Source organism: Citrus sinensis, chromosome 8 (genome assembly GCF_022201045.2).
Source record: "Citrus sinensis cultivar Valencia sweet orange chromosome 8, DVS_A1.0, whole genome shotgun sequence".
NCBI classification, from domain to species: domain Eukaryota; kingdom Viridiplantae; phylum Streptophyta; class Magnoliopsida; order Sapindales; family Rutaceae; genus Citrus; species Citrus sinensis.
In genome coordinates, this window is record NC_068563.1 from 6720642 (window position 1) to 6735920 (window position 15279).

General features: G+C 35.9%; 3 protein-coding genes across 4 annotated transcripts; 2 read left to right on the plus strand and 1 right to left on the minus strand.

Moving 5' to 3' along the window:
• The first annotated feature begins 361 nt into the window (after positions 1 to 361).
• LOC102609688 (NADH dehydrogenase [ubiquinone] 1 beta subcomplex subunit 9) lies at positions 362 to 3891 on the plus strand. Its single transcript, XM_006487323.4, has 6 exons — positions 362 to 632; positions 740 to 781; positions 1696 to 1777; positions 2900 to 2955; positions 3231 to 3305; positions 3638 to 3891. Exons 1-5 carry the CDS (start codon positions 498 to 500, stop codon positions 3270 to 3272), a joined length of 357 nt encoding a protein of 118 aa, XP_006487386.1. The 5' UTR covers positions 362 to 497; the 3' UTR covers positions 3273 to 3305; positions 3638 to 3891.
• Positions 3892 to 5958: 2067 nt separating this feature from the next.
• Positions 5959 to 6494, minus strand: LOC102610006 (30S ribosomal protein S31, mitochondrial). The gene has a single exon (XM_006487324.4). It carries the CDS (start codon positions 6447 to 6449, stop codon positions 6192 to 6194), a length of 258 nt encoding a protein of 85 aa, XP_006487387.3. The 5' UTR covers positions 6450 to 6494; the 3' UTR covers positions 5959 to 6191.
• A 2626-nt stretch (positions 6495 to 9120) lies between these two features.
• Positions 9121 to 14737, plus strand: LOC102610319 (epimerase family protein SDR39U1 homolog, chloroplastic). Of its 2 annotated transcripts, none has more exons than XM_006487325.4 (13): positions 9121 to 9551; positions 9680 to 9733; positions 10156 to 10231; positions 10366 to 10433; positions 10800 to 10919; positions 11548 to 11592; positions 11731 to 11809; positions 12078 to 12139; positions 12669 to 12771; positions 13153 to 13213; positions 13450 to 13520; positions 14092 to 14231; positions 14318 to 14737. In XM_006487325.4, exons 1-13 carry the CDS (start codon positions 9465 to 9467, stop codon positions 14417 to 14419), a joined length of 1068 nt encoding a protein of 355 aa, XP_006487388.1. In that variant the 5' UTR covers positions 9121 to 9464; the 3' UTR covers positions 14420 to 14737. The 2 variants fall into 2 exon arrangements, with proteins under 2 accessions (XP_006487388.1, XP_052288961.1); XM_052433001.1 differs by having other exon boundaries at positions 9457 to 9551; positions 10146 to 10231.
• The last annotated feature ends 542 nt before the right edge of the window (positions 14738 to 15279 follow it).

The following is a 15279-nucleotide window of genomic DNA, read 5'->3' on the forward strand; positions in this document are numbered from 1 at the left end:
GACCAAAGTGGAACATATTTACCGTGAAGCCAATGAAGCAGCTGATTTCCTAGCTTCGTATAGTTTTTCTTTTCCGTTAGGATTACATTGTTTTCCATCTATTCCTCCAAATATGCTTAGCATATTGATAAATGATGTTCATGGGGTTGCACAATCCCGTTTAGTGTTGCCTTAGCTCTCTTAAGAGCCCTTTAATCATAAAAAAAAATATATATATTTATTTTATCATGTCAATGCCACTTGGAGCCTTGTGCATACAAACTTTGGGAAAGTATAACATGATTTACAGTACGGACGACTAAAAATATTGCCATGTATGCATAAAAAGAGGAAATTAATTGAAAAAAAAAAGAAAAAGAAAAAGAAAAAGAAAAAAGAGCAAAAACGTGAAGCAGTGCGTTTTAGCTGGGTTGCTTGCGGCTTGACATTATTTCCCAGAAGGGAGAAAACGAATAGCGGAGTTTCTAGAGGGACGACAGCGAAAGTGAAAGAGAGAGATGAGCGGAGCGATATCAACAGCGGCGTACGTAGCAAGGAGAGCGGCACAGAAGGAGAGGGTTCAGATCCTCTATCGCCGTGCTCTCAAAGACACCCTCAACTGGGCCGTCCATCGCCACCTCTTCTACAAAGATGTATGTAGGCCCCACCACCACTTACATTTCCGATCTCCGATTATACTAATTGTAAAAACATCATCAAAATTCTAACCATTTGATTCTCTGAATTTTCCTGCTCCTAGGCCGATGACCTCCGCCTCAGATTCGAAGCCAACAAACACGTGGTACATTCCCATTCGCTCTTCTTAAAAAATTCATTTTTAATTTCGGATTTTTTTTTTAATGTTGAAATATCTTGCTTGCTAGCGTTTTATTTCTGAATTATAACAGTTTAGTGGAATTTCCATGTGGACTAGAATGCATTTTATTAAATTTATGGGTGCGTGTGAAGGAAATTAATTATGGTAAAAACTAATTACGAGAAAAGTAGTAATAGTTAAAGTGTCTGATTGGTATAGCTGATCTAATGGGCATAAGTGCTTATTTAATTTTATTTAAATTTTTGTTGTTTTTTTAGTAGAGTTTTTGAAGATTAAATTATTTTATTTCTACTAGGAAAAGTTCAAATTTAGACTTTGGGAGTAGAGGTTGAATTTTTTTTTTAAATGTTAAAATGTCTAAAATATCTTGTACTTATTTGATAATGCTATCTAATTATTTTTATACCATAACTTTAAAAAACTTGTCTATTAATGTAATTTTGTAGTCTTTAGTAAAAGCGCTTCTTGACAATCAAATAACTAGAATTATTTTGGTAAAAACTTTACTTATAAAAGCTCTACTAGCAAAAGCTCTACTTAAATAAATTTTATTTGAAGAAAACGGAGCCAAAGTATTATGAAGTGCTGTCTTGCTACCATGAGGTTTTGCAAATTATTTATGGGTGGTATCATTAGTTACTATTAAGTGGAATGCAGTCTTCCTCCTGTTTAGTTATCATCTCAGATGTAGTAAATCTGGCTAAAGTCTCTTTGTGTAAGCTTGCTGAAGTTCGGGCATTGAACTTTCCGAACTATGTTGTAAATTGGTTCTTGTGGTTGTGCTTGCATTACTTGTGAGTGACGGCTCAGTTTTTGTGCTAATATTTTTCTTTCTATTAATAGGGTATCTGGTGATGTTTTGTTTGGTTGATATGCAGACGGACCTTGATGCAATTGATAGAATGATAGATGAGGCTGAAGCAACCTATAACAAGTGGCGGCACCCTGATCCTTACATTGGTAAGTGCTTTTGTACAGGCTCAAAGCATAGAATTCTTTTATGAGAATAAAGGCTTTATGTTTGGGAAGTTTTGCCAGATTACCTCTGTGGTAAATCTATGAAATATTTTTGCGTATAAAGGAGTATAGTTTTTGAAAATGAGACTCTTCTTATAAAAAACTGCTTGAGAAATTTATAATCTTACATGGGCTCTTTGTTTCCTTTATTTTCTTTTTGAACTTGTGAAGTTTGTGGGAGTGAGAGCTTAAGTGTAAAAATTATTCCCATATGGAGACAATCTCCTCCCCCCACAACAACAACCCTCCCCCCCCCACCCGGGGCAGGCGACTTGATGGTTTGGTCTATGAGCTTAAAGTTGTTCATTTTCTTCAACTTTTTCTTTTAAGTAAATTTATGTACATCATTCAGCTTTTACCTTCAAAGGGGATTTAAGATTGTTTAGGAATTAGATAGTTCTGTTGTAGGTTGTTGCCCTAGGAAGATGAATGTTGGAAGGTAAGTAAAGCAAAGCGTTTCCTTAATCCTTATCATTAAAGTTAGTGATGGTTTCTGGATATTGTTTGACAGTGCCCTGAGCTTCAAAATCCATCCTTTTGCATACTCTAGTCCATTTTCTGAAATTTTATGATGCCCAAAGGTTTGGATCAAGTACTAAAAGAGTGGGGTGGGTCAAAAGTATACCAATACAAAAAGAGAAAGTCTTGTGTAATGACAGTGTCATTGATTGATGCCACTTGTCTGGATGTCTTGTATTTCAAATTTCTCTGCAGTTCAAATCTGAAACTTTCCTACACTGTTAGGAACTATAGTTTGCTGTCAAGCTGTCCCACCATTGTGCTGTTCACTTTCTCCTGTAATTCATAAACAAATTAGGGTTCCTATGTTGTTTTTTTTTTCCGTCAAAACGAATTAGAGTTCATGTTGGTTTATAAAATTAATTTTTGTAGATGTGATGTTTCATAGATTGTGCTTGTACTTGACCATGTTGGATTTTATTAATGTCTATGGACTTAATTTATTTATGTGATTGTAATAACGTGCAATGCTTTCTGTCGTGGTGCTTCCCCGAGCTCTGGATCTCCTCTGTGGTTTTGAAGCTTAAGTATGTTTTCTTTGTGCAGTTCCTTGGGCTCCTGGTGGTTCCAAGTTTTGCAGAAACCCAACTCCACCTGAAGGGGTAAATTTGTCGTGATTCTCTGCCTTTTGTTCCACATGTTCATTTAGTCATTCTAATGGGCGTGGGTTGTAATATTCTGCTGTCTATCACATTTTATGCTCTTTCACTCATTGCATTCACACAAACTTCTTTCGAAATTGAAATAGATTATGTATGCTTCAGTTCTATTGCAGTTAAACTTCTCTCAAACATAAACTAAGGACAGGGTTAATCCTCTACTTATGCCACAGTTCTGCCAATTGCTTCGTACCTCATTCAGATTTTGTTCTTTGCAGATTGAGATAGCATATGACTTTGGTAAAGAAGATAATGACTAAATTCTGCATCTTTACCTTGACAAAAAATAAAAGGTGAGTACTGATTAGACAAATTGCAGTGATGGGCATTCTTAGTCAAATTAGTCATAGCTTCTTTTGTCCCTCATTGGCTGCCTGTTTGCAACCAAAAGAATGTATGTTTGCAAGGTTTTTGGTCATTTTTGTTGCGGGTTTTTGGTCATTTTTGTTGCGAGTTTTTGACCTAGTAGTAGTACCAATGTGTGCCTTTGAACTGTCATGATCACGACCTGTCGGTACTATGCCTCTTGAGCATATTTGGCTCATATATGATGAGGTGCTCTCAGTGCGCTTGCGTGTTTGCTGTTACCTTACATATTAAATTCCTAACTTTCTTACCATCGCAGGTTGACATGATCCACGACTTTGATGCTGAAGATGATCACGACCATCATCCTTTTCCCGTTATTCAAGTGAATGCAATTGCTGTAGTTTTAGTAACTTCCTAAGATGTTCAGTTGCTCCTTTCCCTGTGTATCTGGTCTTTGAAGATGAACATTTTTTCTTAGAATTACCAATGTTTGGTTTTGTGGCACAAAATCGTGAATCCTTTGAGAGGAAAACTGTATTTTTCCTGAAAATAAGTTGCATCTTTGCATAATTGCATGCTTGTCTTCTGTCTTGCTACAATTAATGAAGGATTATTGATTAGGAACTAATGGGATTGTACTGACATCTCACAGAGACCCGAAAAACCTGTCTCGAGCCACACTGAGTGTGCTTATGCTGAAGCCAGGTTGCAAAAGAAATCTCTTTGGAAAATTACTGAACAAAACAATTAGAAGATGGCTTGCTAAATCACTTGTAAGTTGTAAGAAGCGGATTTTTTTTTTCTCTTTTCATTGCAGTAATAGCTGGTATGGCGGGTGGTTTTGATTCTTTAAAGAAGGTTTAAATTATATGATTCATTCAAAAGCAGAGAAAAAAATTGGTTTAGACGTAATTAATTTATTCTTCTGGTTAATATTATTCGATATATTTATCAGTAGTACAAAATACGAATAATTTTACACACTTTTTAGTTTTTACGTCTAGTCACTTGCACTAATGTTGACCTGCAAATTTTTTCGCAAATAATTTTTACAAGAATTAATTTAGAGATGCACTATTAAACTTTAATTTTGTGTTATTAACTTAAACTTTAATACGGGTCATCCTCCACTAAAGAAATTTAATTGGAATTTATTTCCTCTAGTGGCCAATGACCGTAGAAAAGTTAAGTTACATCTTATTAATGAAGTAATAATGGCGTTAATCGGGCAGGAAGAGAGTTTATCCAGCACTATAAAATGTAGGAAAGTACTGAGAATGTTCTTATTAAACGATGTCGGACAAAAAGCAAAGCTTCAAATTTCAGTACTTAATGCTAAGTATTTGATCGCTAAAATTCAATCTTGGCAATCAAGTTAATCGCAAGCCAAAATTTTACAATTTATTACATACTCATCAGGAATAAGAACTGTTTCAACCATTTAAGCCATGATTGATAGCAAAAACGACTTTGAATTGGACATACATTTGCTGAAGGATCATTGCCCGAGAAAAGGTCCCCATCTTCACTCATAATCACACATTGAGCTCCTCCATCAAATTCAAGCAAGACTTCTTTTGAATATTAGTACTGTTTTCTCAAATTTACTTGCTACCAATTTGGCTAATATGGATAATGATTCAGCAAAAGCAATGGCTAGGGAGATGAACCACAGAAAGGCTTCATCCACACTTGCGATGTCATTGTTACTGGTTATTGTATTAGTCTTCTTATGCACTGGCAACAGAACCCAGAAATTTTGCTGCATTTGCTGCCTGGAATTTTCAGATTGGAGCTTGCTTGGCTTTCCATTTCAGACCTGTATTGATGCATTTTGGTTTCTTGGCTTTTGATTCTGGGGTTTCCCATAGTCGCACACTTCTGCTTAAACTTGCTAGACCAGGTGCAAGAGGAAACCCGCGCAACTAAAGGTAAAAAGCATGGATGTATCACAGTGCTCTTTTGGGTATTCCTTCAGAGCATTGTTTTGAACTGTTACTTGGCTTAGTTTTTGCATCTCTACTTCTATTTTTCTTTTTCAGAATTACTATCTAAATTCCGCATCAAATTGGAAGATGAAGCAGCAAAGGCAAATGCAACTATGTTCAAAGTTGTTGCTCGAGTTGCTACTTCACAACATTCATGATCTTAAAGCCAATTCACACAGTACACAGACTGGCAACTGAACCTAGAAGAGATGGCAAGTATTACTTCCAGACAAACTCATCAGTCTTCTCAGTATCATCTTTGGTTTAACTTATTTCATCAATGGACTACCCATAATTTTGGAGCTAGCGTTGGAATTGTAGCAAAGATAGCAGCAAAATGAGAAAAAGGGCACTGTCAGTCATCTATACTCTTCACCAACATGCGCTAACACTGTAGATTCTAAGAACAACGCTAGTTCTCAATTTCTCATCTCATGTATGATTCTTTAGCTGAAATGTGAACTGGCAAACTTATAAGACACTCGTATCAGGGTCCTCAGCAGCCCATATAATAAAAAGCATCAATCAAAATAACTAACTTGAACTTCATCATTCTTCAAATGATTCCCATTCGATGCTAACACAAAACCCGAATAAGTAATCATGACAAAACTGAAATCAACTCTAAAACAATTATCAAAAGTTCGTATGATGCAAACTCAATTTCCCCAAAAAAAAAAAAAAATACAACACGTACAAAAATTAATCATAATTGCCACATATTACTTCAATCAATCCATGAGCATTTAAAAAAAAAAATTAAAACCCTAGCTGCACTAATAACTTAAAAAGCTATTACTACATATAGAGAGAAAGAAACCAACTGAAAGTTTTTTTTTTTTTTTTTTTGGTTTAACTTAAAAAGTAAAAAGAAGAAAATTCTTAAATGAGCTTGAAAGGGAGAGGCCAGGGAGTGGACCTGGGGACCTCGACTTTGTCCTTGATACGCTCTATCATCTTCTCTTTCTTAGGCCTTACCTTTCCGTACGACCCTTTGAATCTCTTCCCTTTCTTCGTCTTCTTGTCGCCTCGCCCGCACACGATCGGCGCCGCAGATGGCAGAGCTTCCGCTGCTGCTGCTGGTCGCGGTGACGCCAGCACCCGCCTTGCTACTGCGCCGCACCACTGCATCGTCACCATTTTCTGCTCTTTTTCTCTTCTCTTTCGCTGAAGTGATGATGAGCGAGCGAACGTGGCTATACTAACCAAGCCCATGAGTTTTGCGTTTTGGGCTCGTTCTACGGGCCGCCCTACTTATAGGCCCAATGTACTAATTACCATTTTAAAATTCATTAAAGAAGTTGAAAAATATAGGTATAATAAATAAAGTAATGATCCAGCCACAAACTCTTGTATAAACTTATTTTGTACAAACTGACGTGTCATTAATTTATTGGTTGAATGAAAATATAAATTAATAAAAACAAATCATGTGGGTCAAGTGATATTTAATTCAACCAATCTTATCATGCCACATCAGTTTGTACAAAATAAATTTGTACAAAAATTTATACCTGTATCATTACTCTAATAAATATAGGTATAATAAATCATTAGATGAAAGTTTGAAAAATAATATATAATTTGTTATAAATAATACCAAGCTTAGTACCCGTCGCACGTTTACAAAAGCCCATATAACCTAGCTAATTATCCATGTAGTAAAGCCAAAATAGACGCAAGTTGTATGTATTGGGCTAGAAGAGCCCACACGAGTTTAAAGCGAGGAGGGATTATTGTTGATGCCTCCAAGACTTGACGGATTGGTTTCAAACAATTTCTTTAGTCACCTGAGATCGAATGTTAGGAAATTAAAGAGATAAAAATTATTTTGGACGTGTAATTATAATATTATTGTAGAAATAATACAATTAACAATGTTTTTTTTTTGTAAAATAACTCAAATAGTCATGTGATCTTGATTCTGATACAAATTTTGCATTCTAATGAGATATATTGACTTAATTTTACACAAGATAAATATAATATTATTTTTTTGGTTGATATCCAAGCTAGTGCAATCTAATTTAATTCAATCTACTAAAATGGCCGTAGTAGTAAATGTTGACATAAATTATTCCTTATTGATTTTGATGATAACAAACATGATTAAGATTGATTAATTGTTTTAAAAGCTCAACATAATTTTCATCTATTTTGACAAGTTTCATAAAGTATTTTTATAAAGATTTGGAGACAAAACAGTCATCTTGCAAAATAGTTCACTGCAGCAGTTTTTGTGGAAAACGGCGATCCGACATTTGTAGTAAACGGCTCGCCGATTTCAAGCAGAAATGGAGATTAGCCTCTGGACGAAAACGGCACACCGACATTTGTGATAAACGGCTCGCCGATATCAACCAGTAGCCTCTGGACCTAAACGGCGATCCGATATGTTGATAAAACGGCTCGCCGATATCAACCAGAACTGAAGGGTAGTCTCTGGACATTAACGGCGAACCGACATGTGTGATAAACGGCTCACCGATATCAACCAGTAGCCTCTGGACCTAAACGGCGATCCGACAATTTGAAAAATCAGCCCAACGGTCATATTGACCAGTCAAACGGCGATCCGACATCTAGCTAACGGTGATCCGACAGTGTGCAGAAAGTCAATAACGGCTAGTTTTCAGCTGCATCTATAAATAAGCTCATTCAAATTCAAACGAAGATTGAACACAACACGACCATTGAGCAAATATTTGAGAATACAATCTTCATAGAGCTTAAAACACATTCTCTCTTCATCTATTCACAAATTGGGCATTGATTTGTAATCTTAAATATTGTGTGAGAGAAAAACAATTTGTAATCTTTTACTTTGAGTAATTGTAAGTGTTGGGATACACTTGGGTTAAGAGATTGGAGATAATCTCTTGTTGTAAAGGTCCATTGACACCTTGGAAGTCAAGTGTAAGCATTTGAAGCCTTGGAGGCTTGCTTAGTGGAATCCTCAAGCCCGGAAAGCTTGGAGGCGTGGACGTAGGCGAGGTTGGCCGAACCACGTAAAAATCTCGGTGTTCGAATCCCTCTTCCCTTATCTTTTTAAATTGTGATCATCTTAATTGTTATTGCTTTGAATTTGATTTATAATTGCATTAAGATTTTCTTTAATAAATTGAATAATTTTTTAGAATCTCAATTCACCCCCCCCTCTTGGGTTGCATACTTGTATTTCAGTAAACTATTCAATTGTTGAATAGTGGGCTCTTCTCTTAATCTTAAGTGGGGTGATAATAACCCGAGTCAGTTGGGGTACGACAATACTCATATTTGGGCCCGAACACATTTTTTGAATACTTGGATTGAATCAAGTTACTTTTACTTGAATTATAAAAGATATTTTGTGTTTTGTAATTATATATATATAAATTTATTTTATAATTTTATGATTTTATGTAAATGAAATCGAGCATGAAATATAAACTTTAAATATTTAAAAATTTAAATATATGTAATGAGTGAGTTAGATAGATAGATATAATTACTTAAAATAATATATATTTTTATTTTTATTTTTTTATTAAATCTAAATTCTATGCCGGACTCCAAGCATATCAAGTGAAGCTGACTTCTGTACACAGTATTCTCAAATTGGATAATATCTGACTAGCATCATTTGAGTCCCGTCCGGGCCGACCGAGTATGTTTAACATTCCTAAATTTTTCTCATTTTTCAAGCTAACATTCTAAGTTAGACTTAAATATTTCTGATCTGGACTTTTGTACCAGTTTCTGATGCAGGTATCACTCCAATATTTAAAAATATGAACTGACTATGTTGTCGTACAGACCCCTAGTTTTTAGTAGTTGTTGATTTGGTTCAAAGACAGTTGAAGCCTTGAAGGATTGGAGTGGAATCATTCATCACAATTCAAACGGTCATATTTTAAAGCACCTTCAGATCCAACGGATGATATTATATCATACAAAATACTGCTGACCTTGTACGTACCAATGGGTGATGGATAATTGGATATGGCAAGTTGGTTGGTGTGGCTCTGATTCAGACACACAACAAAATGAGTATAAAATCTTCAACACAATCGACATGCACTACTTCATAATCTTTGCTTCATTATCTTCATCACCGTCATTACCAAACGCACAGAGACAACAGAGAGAGTGAACACGCCACTTGAAAGCAGAATAATGGATGTGTTGTTGTGCCGAGCTAGTACATTGACATGGTCACAGTCCATATCTCCTTGTCTTCACAGTTCTGCTAAACCCTTTTCAGTCAGTACCAACTTGTTAATTTTACTGCAACTCAATTTCTCGCTAATGTTTTGAGCTTTATTGTTCTTAAGTTGTCTTCGTTTGCGTATTTTCATGCTAATGTGCGTTTGTTCTTCTTGTTTATGCAGAGGTGTGAAGCTAAGAAATTCAGAGTTTTTTGTACTTCTGATCATACCCAGAAGGTAAAATATTGTTGCTTTTGGAGCTAACAGTTTGTAATTGTTAATTACTCTAATTTAAAAGTTTGTAACTGTTAAATGTAGTCTCTACTTTTCTTCTTTTATTATCAATGCCATTCTCTTGTAATGTGTTGGCTGTGATGCCCACTAATCAAGATCATTATTATTGGGCAAGTCAAGTATGAGCATTAAATCTCATAAAAGTTTCTGTATTCTTCTTTGGGTCCTGTTTCGATTAATTGGAATATTTAATGAGGTAAATTGGCAATAAATATGAGTATGCATGCGATATAGCGTTGACGGTGAGGGATTTTATTTTCTTTCGCCAAGAAGGTTCCTGTTATTATTATCTCATACTTGAAGTCGAAAGTAGGATGGATCTTGCTGCCTCGGAGATTTTGTTGACATTTTGCAGGTTGTTGCAGGCGAGTCAGATGACTGTATCAGTAACTGGAGCTACAGGTTTCATAGGTAGAAGATTGGTGCAAAGATTGCAAGCAGGTTACGTGCTCTCCATCGACCTATAATTATAGAGAAATAAGTTTTATATGTTATGTCGTTGATCGCCCACCTGATGAAGCAAGTATAAACTGGATGCACTAACGTAGATTTTCTTAATCCAATCTGGATTACAGATAATCATCAAGTTCGTGTCCTGACACGCTCAAGATCTAAAGCCGAGTTAATATTTCCCGGTAAGAAGGTAATGAATTCCCTCAATTTTCTTCAACAATCAATAAAACTGCTAATTATGAACGCTAATCTTTTAGAACCTTCTTCTTCTTCTTCTTCATTTTTTTTCCCCTTATGTTCAGGAAAATAGAGTTCATCGGCTTGCATCTTTTAATAAAAGGTTGAGTTAACTTGATTTGGGCGAAATACCGACTTTTTCTAATTGTATTTTCTGCAGAACTCATAAATGGTTGGATTTCTGAAGTCATTTTCAACATGTTATCCATTAGTAATAGGATTTTAAACTTCTATTTTTTCTGGTGACTCTGGAACCAGTTTTCTGTATTCGTTTTGTTAGAATTTTTGCTTACCTTGTTCTGTGCACTGATATTCATAGACAAGGTTTTTTCCTGGAGTTATGATTGCGGAGGAGCCACAGTGGAGAGACTGCATTCAAGGTTCAACTGCTGTTGTAAATTTGGCTGGAACGCCCATAGGTACAAGATGGTCCTCTGAGGTAAACATTGCAAACTGATTGAAGTTCATAGCTTCCACTGATCTATTCTTCATTTGTCAAATTTCAAAGTAGTTGTTGCTCTGAGAAAGAGGATGGCTTATATGCTCTCATCTGAGTTTAGCCACTACTGGTTTGTATGATCTTTTGTCCAGACATATCTTGCTTAAGAGTAATTCATAGAAATTTTAAACTACATTCATTTCCAACCAATAAATTTCTTTAGGATTTGTTCATTGTTGCCTGCATAAACCTTTTTTAGGTAAATTTGACCTTGATTTAGTTCTAGAACGCTGTTAGAAAAGTTAGAACCCAGTCACTTGACAAATCAGTGCCTATGCTTGACATTCCTTCATAGTTTATGTGGACTTCTATCGATTACGTATGATGTACAACATATTCCTATTTCTATCTAAGGTATGAAAATGTGATGATTGTTGCTGGCCTTTCCATTGAAGAATTGAGCCTCACAAGGCACAAGCCAATTGCTCTGCCTTTCATTTTTCATGGTTCTCTTCTGATCTTTTTGACCTAGAGAAAGAGGCACATACGTCACCATCTTCTCAAGTAGATTATATATTTGTATTTTATCTCTAAAGCTGCAGTTTGCTAATCTCCTACTGTAATGCAGATCAAGAAAGAGATCAAGGAAAGCAGGATCAGAGTCACCTCAAAGGTTAGAATTTTTTTCCTTGTTTGCCTATCTCTACATATGCAAGCATTTGAAATATTTTTGTTTTGGCAAAAAAATAATATCTCTAGATATGTTTAATGTTATCCCGTCTGTTCACTCAACATTTGACTGATTTTGAAGGTTGTAGATTTAATTAATGAGTCACCAGAAGGAGTTCGACCCTCTGTATTGGTCAGTGCAACAGCTCTTGGTTACTATGGTTTGTTTCTAACACAAAATTTTCAACTTTTGAACCTTGGATCTACTAAAACTGTATTATTGAAACTCAAATCAAATTTTAAACTGAGAGATAGAGGTCCACTATTTGTTTAAGTATCCCTACCCATATGCTGATTTGGTCAATCTGAGATATTCTTAGCAAATTATTAGTCAGTCTGCTGATTCTGAATTCAAGCTTCTTGATGAATATTTTTTTCACCTCATAATATGTTTAATTTTCTTTATCTTTAGTTTTCTTCAATTCTCAGGAACTAGTGAAACCGAAGTATTTGATGAGAGCAGCCCATCAGGAAATGATTACTTGGCTGAGGTAAGAGTCTGATTCCTGTAAAATTTCCGAGAGTAAACATCCCATATGTGTGCTCTAGATTTCCTATATTTACAATGGGGTTATATTATTGAGTAAATTGGTTTTAACATGCAGTGACTATTGTGCAAAAGTTTATTGTTTGGTCAGTTTCAACAGAGGGGTTTTGGTAACTTCTCAGTTTGATGTTTCTTTGTTGATTATCATTTGCTGACGAGGGAAAAATAATTCAATGACTGTTATAGTTTATGTCTGTTTTTAACAAATTTAAAAAACAACCAAATGCTGACAGCAGGCATTTGAACTGTAAGTTTGAAAATTAAAGTTACTAATGTCATAGGCTATCCTATATGCATTTTAAGGCGAAAGTCGTTCACATGCCATAAGGTGGTTAGCTGCTTACCTCATGACAATTAAAGTAAAGCTGATGGAACTCCTGCTTCCTTTCACTAATTTTTGTAGTTTTCACTTGTGTAACACCAAATACTGACAGTGCCCTTGCTTTCCTTGAACGTAATGTATACCTGGCCAGGTCTGTAGAGAATGGGAAGGAACAGCCCTCAAAGTGAATAAGGATGTAAGATTAGCACTTATTCGCATTGGCATTGTTCTTGGTAAAGATGGTGGTGCTTTAGGTATAATTCGTCTTTTGAGTCTTATCTCGTTAATTCTGTTTTTCAATTTCAATTGATGGGTTCTAATTCTAAATTAATATTGGAGTGATGACCAATCCAGAGAGGCTTATGTGACTATTAGAACAATTGGAAGATGATTTGCCGAAATGATCATTGACATTCAATTTTTTTCGTGTAATAAATATAATGAGGAAGCTGCTGCTTCAATTGCCAGAATTTTGATTTTATTTGGTTGACTGAAGTTAGCCTTAATCTCAAACAAATGGATTGATTTTCTGTTCTAAATGACAAAAGATACATATTTGCTTATACAGTTTTGATACTTCACTTTTCAAAAAGCTTACTCCTTGTGCTATATACGTATAATTCTGACCTCTGCAGCTAAGATGATCCCTCTCTTCATGATGTTTGCTGGTGGACCGCTGGGCTCTGGACAACAATGGTATTTACTCTTTATCCTCTGGACACCATTTAATTAAGCATTGTGGAGGATAATTTTCTCTGTCTGCTCCACATAGGTGTTCCTATCCAATCATAAAGTTCCTTATCCTATAATTTTTCGATTAAGATAAAAGAATGCACGGAACACATCAAAATGTGTGAGACTGTTTGATCAATGGTCCCTCCTACTTTCTTCTGCAGGACTTTAAATAATTGCTTGTTCTTGTAATTATGTAGGTTTTCATGGATTCACTTGGATGACATAGTGAACCTGATATATGAAGCTCTATCCAATCCATCTTATCGAGGTAATGCTCTGCTGATTAAGGCATAAAATCTGGAGTGAAACCAATTAACCTGGTTGATGGTATTTCATTCATTCCGTGCCTTCTGCTCTGTATATCATGTTTGGCTAGTACTCGTAAAAAGTAAAGAGATAACCTCCTTTTTTGGATTCTCCATGTTAGATTGCATTAAAAACTTAAGTTCATGATGTCCCTCCCAGCTTAGATGGTGTCTGGTTTCTATAAACCAGCTTGATCATGTAATCTTAGTTTTCCATGCATTTTTAAAATTCAGAGATGGGAAATGTATGAAGAGATTAGAGGTTTCTGCAGTCCTTCACCGAAGTTTCTTTCACTTTCACTCTAAACTGCACTGATATGTTCTCAAAAATAACTGCTAACATATTTTCTTGACTAGTAGAGCTATCAAATTCTGAATATCTGATTCATTTTGTTTCATCATAGTATCATTTTGTTCTCTTTGCCTTTGGAAAATCTCTTTGTTGGGCATTGCATTATTGTGCTGTATGGTATGGGATACTTGGTTTTAAGACTCAGCAACAATTAAACTCACTCTCAGTGTGCTGAATGTTAGGTGTCATCAATGGTACTGCACCAAACCCTGTTCGATTGGCTGAGATGTGTGACCATCTGGGCAATGTCTTAGGTCGACCATCATGGCTACCTGTACCGGAATTTGCCCTCAAAGCAGTTCTTGGAGAAGGTGCTTTTGTGGTAAGAATGTCATTGTTCTCATGTCATTCACTGGCTTGTTCCTGATTATTTCAGCTCCCAATAAACAACTTTCAAACCAATTGCAGGTTCTTGAAGGGCAAAGGGTGGTGCCTGCTAGAGCCAAAGAATTGGGTTTCCCATTCAAATACCGCTATGTGAAGGATGCACTTAAAGCCATTATGTCTTGAAGCATGGCACAAGCCAACAATAGCATGCATGCATATTGCTAGTTCTTTCAGCCTGAGGATGCAAGCTTCTCCTACTGTAACCTGAGTGATTCTTTTTTGTAGTTTTTGTTGAATGATTCTTTTACAAACACTTGCTGATGCAAAAATCTGTTGTAGGATACTTCTATTTGGATTTCAAATACGGCACGTATTCATAGCCTTTTACTGCAAATATTGTAGTATTGGACTCAGAATGGTTCCGCGACCATCACTGGTCCTTTCAACCAACCAAATTCTTGTATACCATTTGCCACCAGAAGAATCACTTTCATTTCTCAACTTGGACGAAGTGTGTTCCGGAAGATTTACCACTATAAGAATCTCTTTTACCCGATTTCTCAATTTGGAAAAGAAGCGCTTTTGGAAGATTGGAAGTCGTTAACAGCTGTAAATGCTCAGTCTCATAGCCAGCATGCTCATTCCGCCCCTCCCCTTCTCCCCCCCCCCCCCCCCCCCCCACCAACCCAACCCCAAAAAAAAAAAATGACCTATCTATAATTTTCCCACTCGCCGAGTTTACTGAATATTGCTTACTGTCCCAACAGATTATCCCATTTATCTGTGATAAAAAAAAATAAACAAACTAAAAGCCGACTCCGTTACTTTCTTCTCTTCCCTGCACTCACTTACGCAGAAACTTGTGCTTACTGAAAAAGATGGGTAGCATTTCCCCTCGGTCTTTCCACAATACCAGAACAATACCTCAGTAGTTTGGTTGCACCACGGTCATGAAAGTTCAGCTACAAGACCATAAAAATGCGGCAATAATAGAGTTGAAGCATTTTCTTCTTTCCTTTCTTTCAACAGATATTTTAAGGATT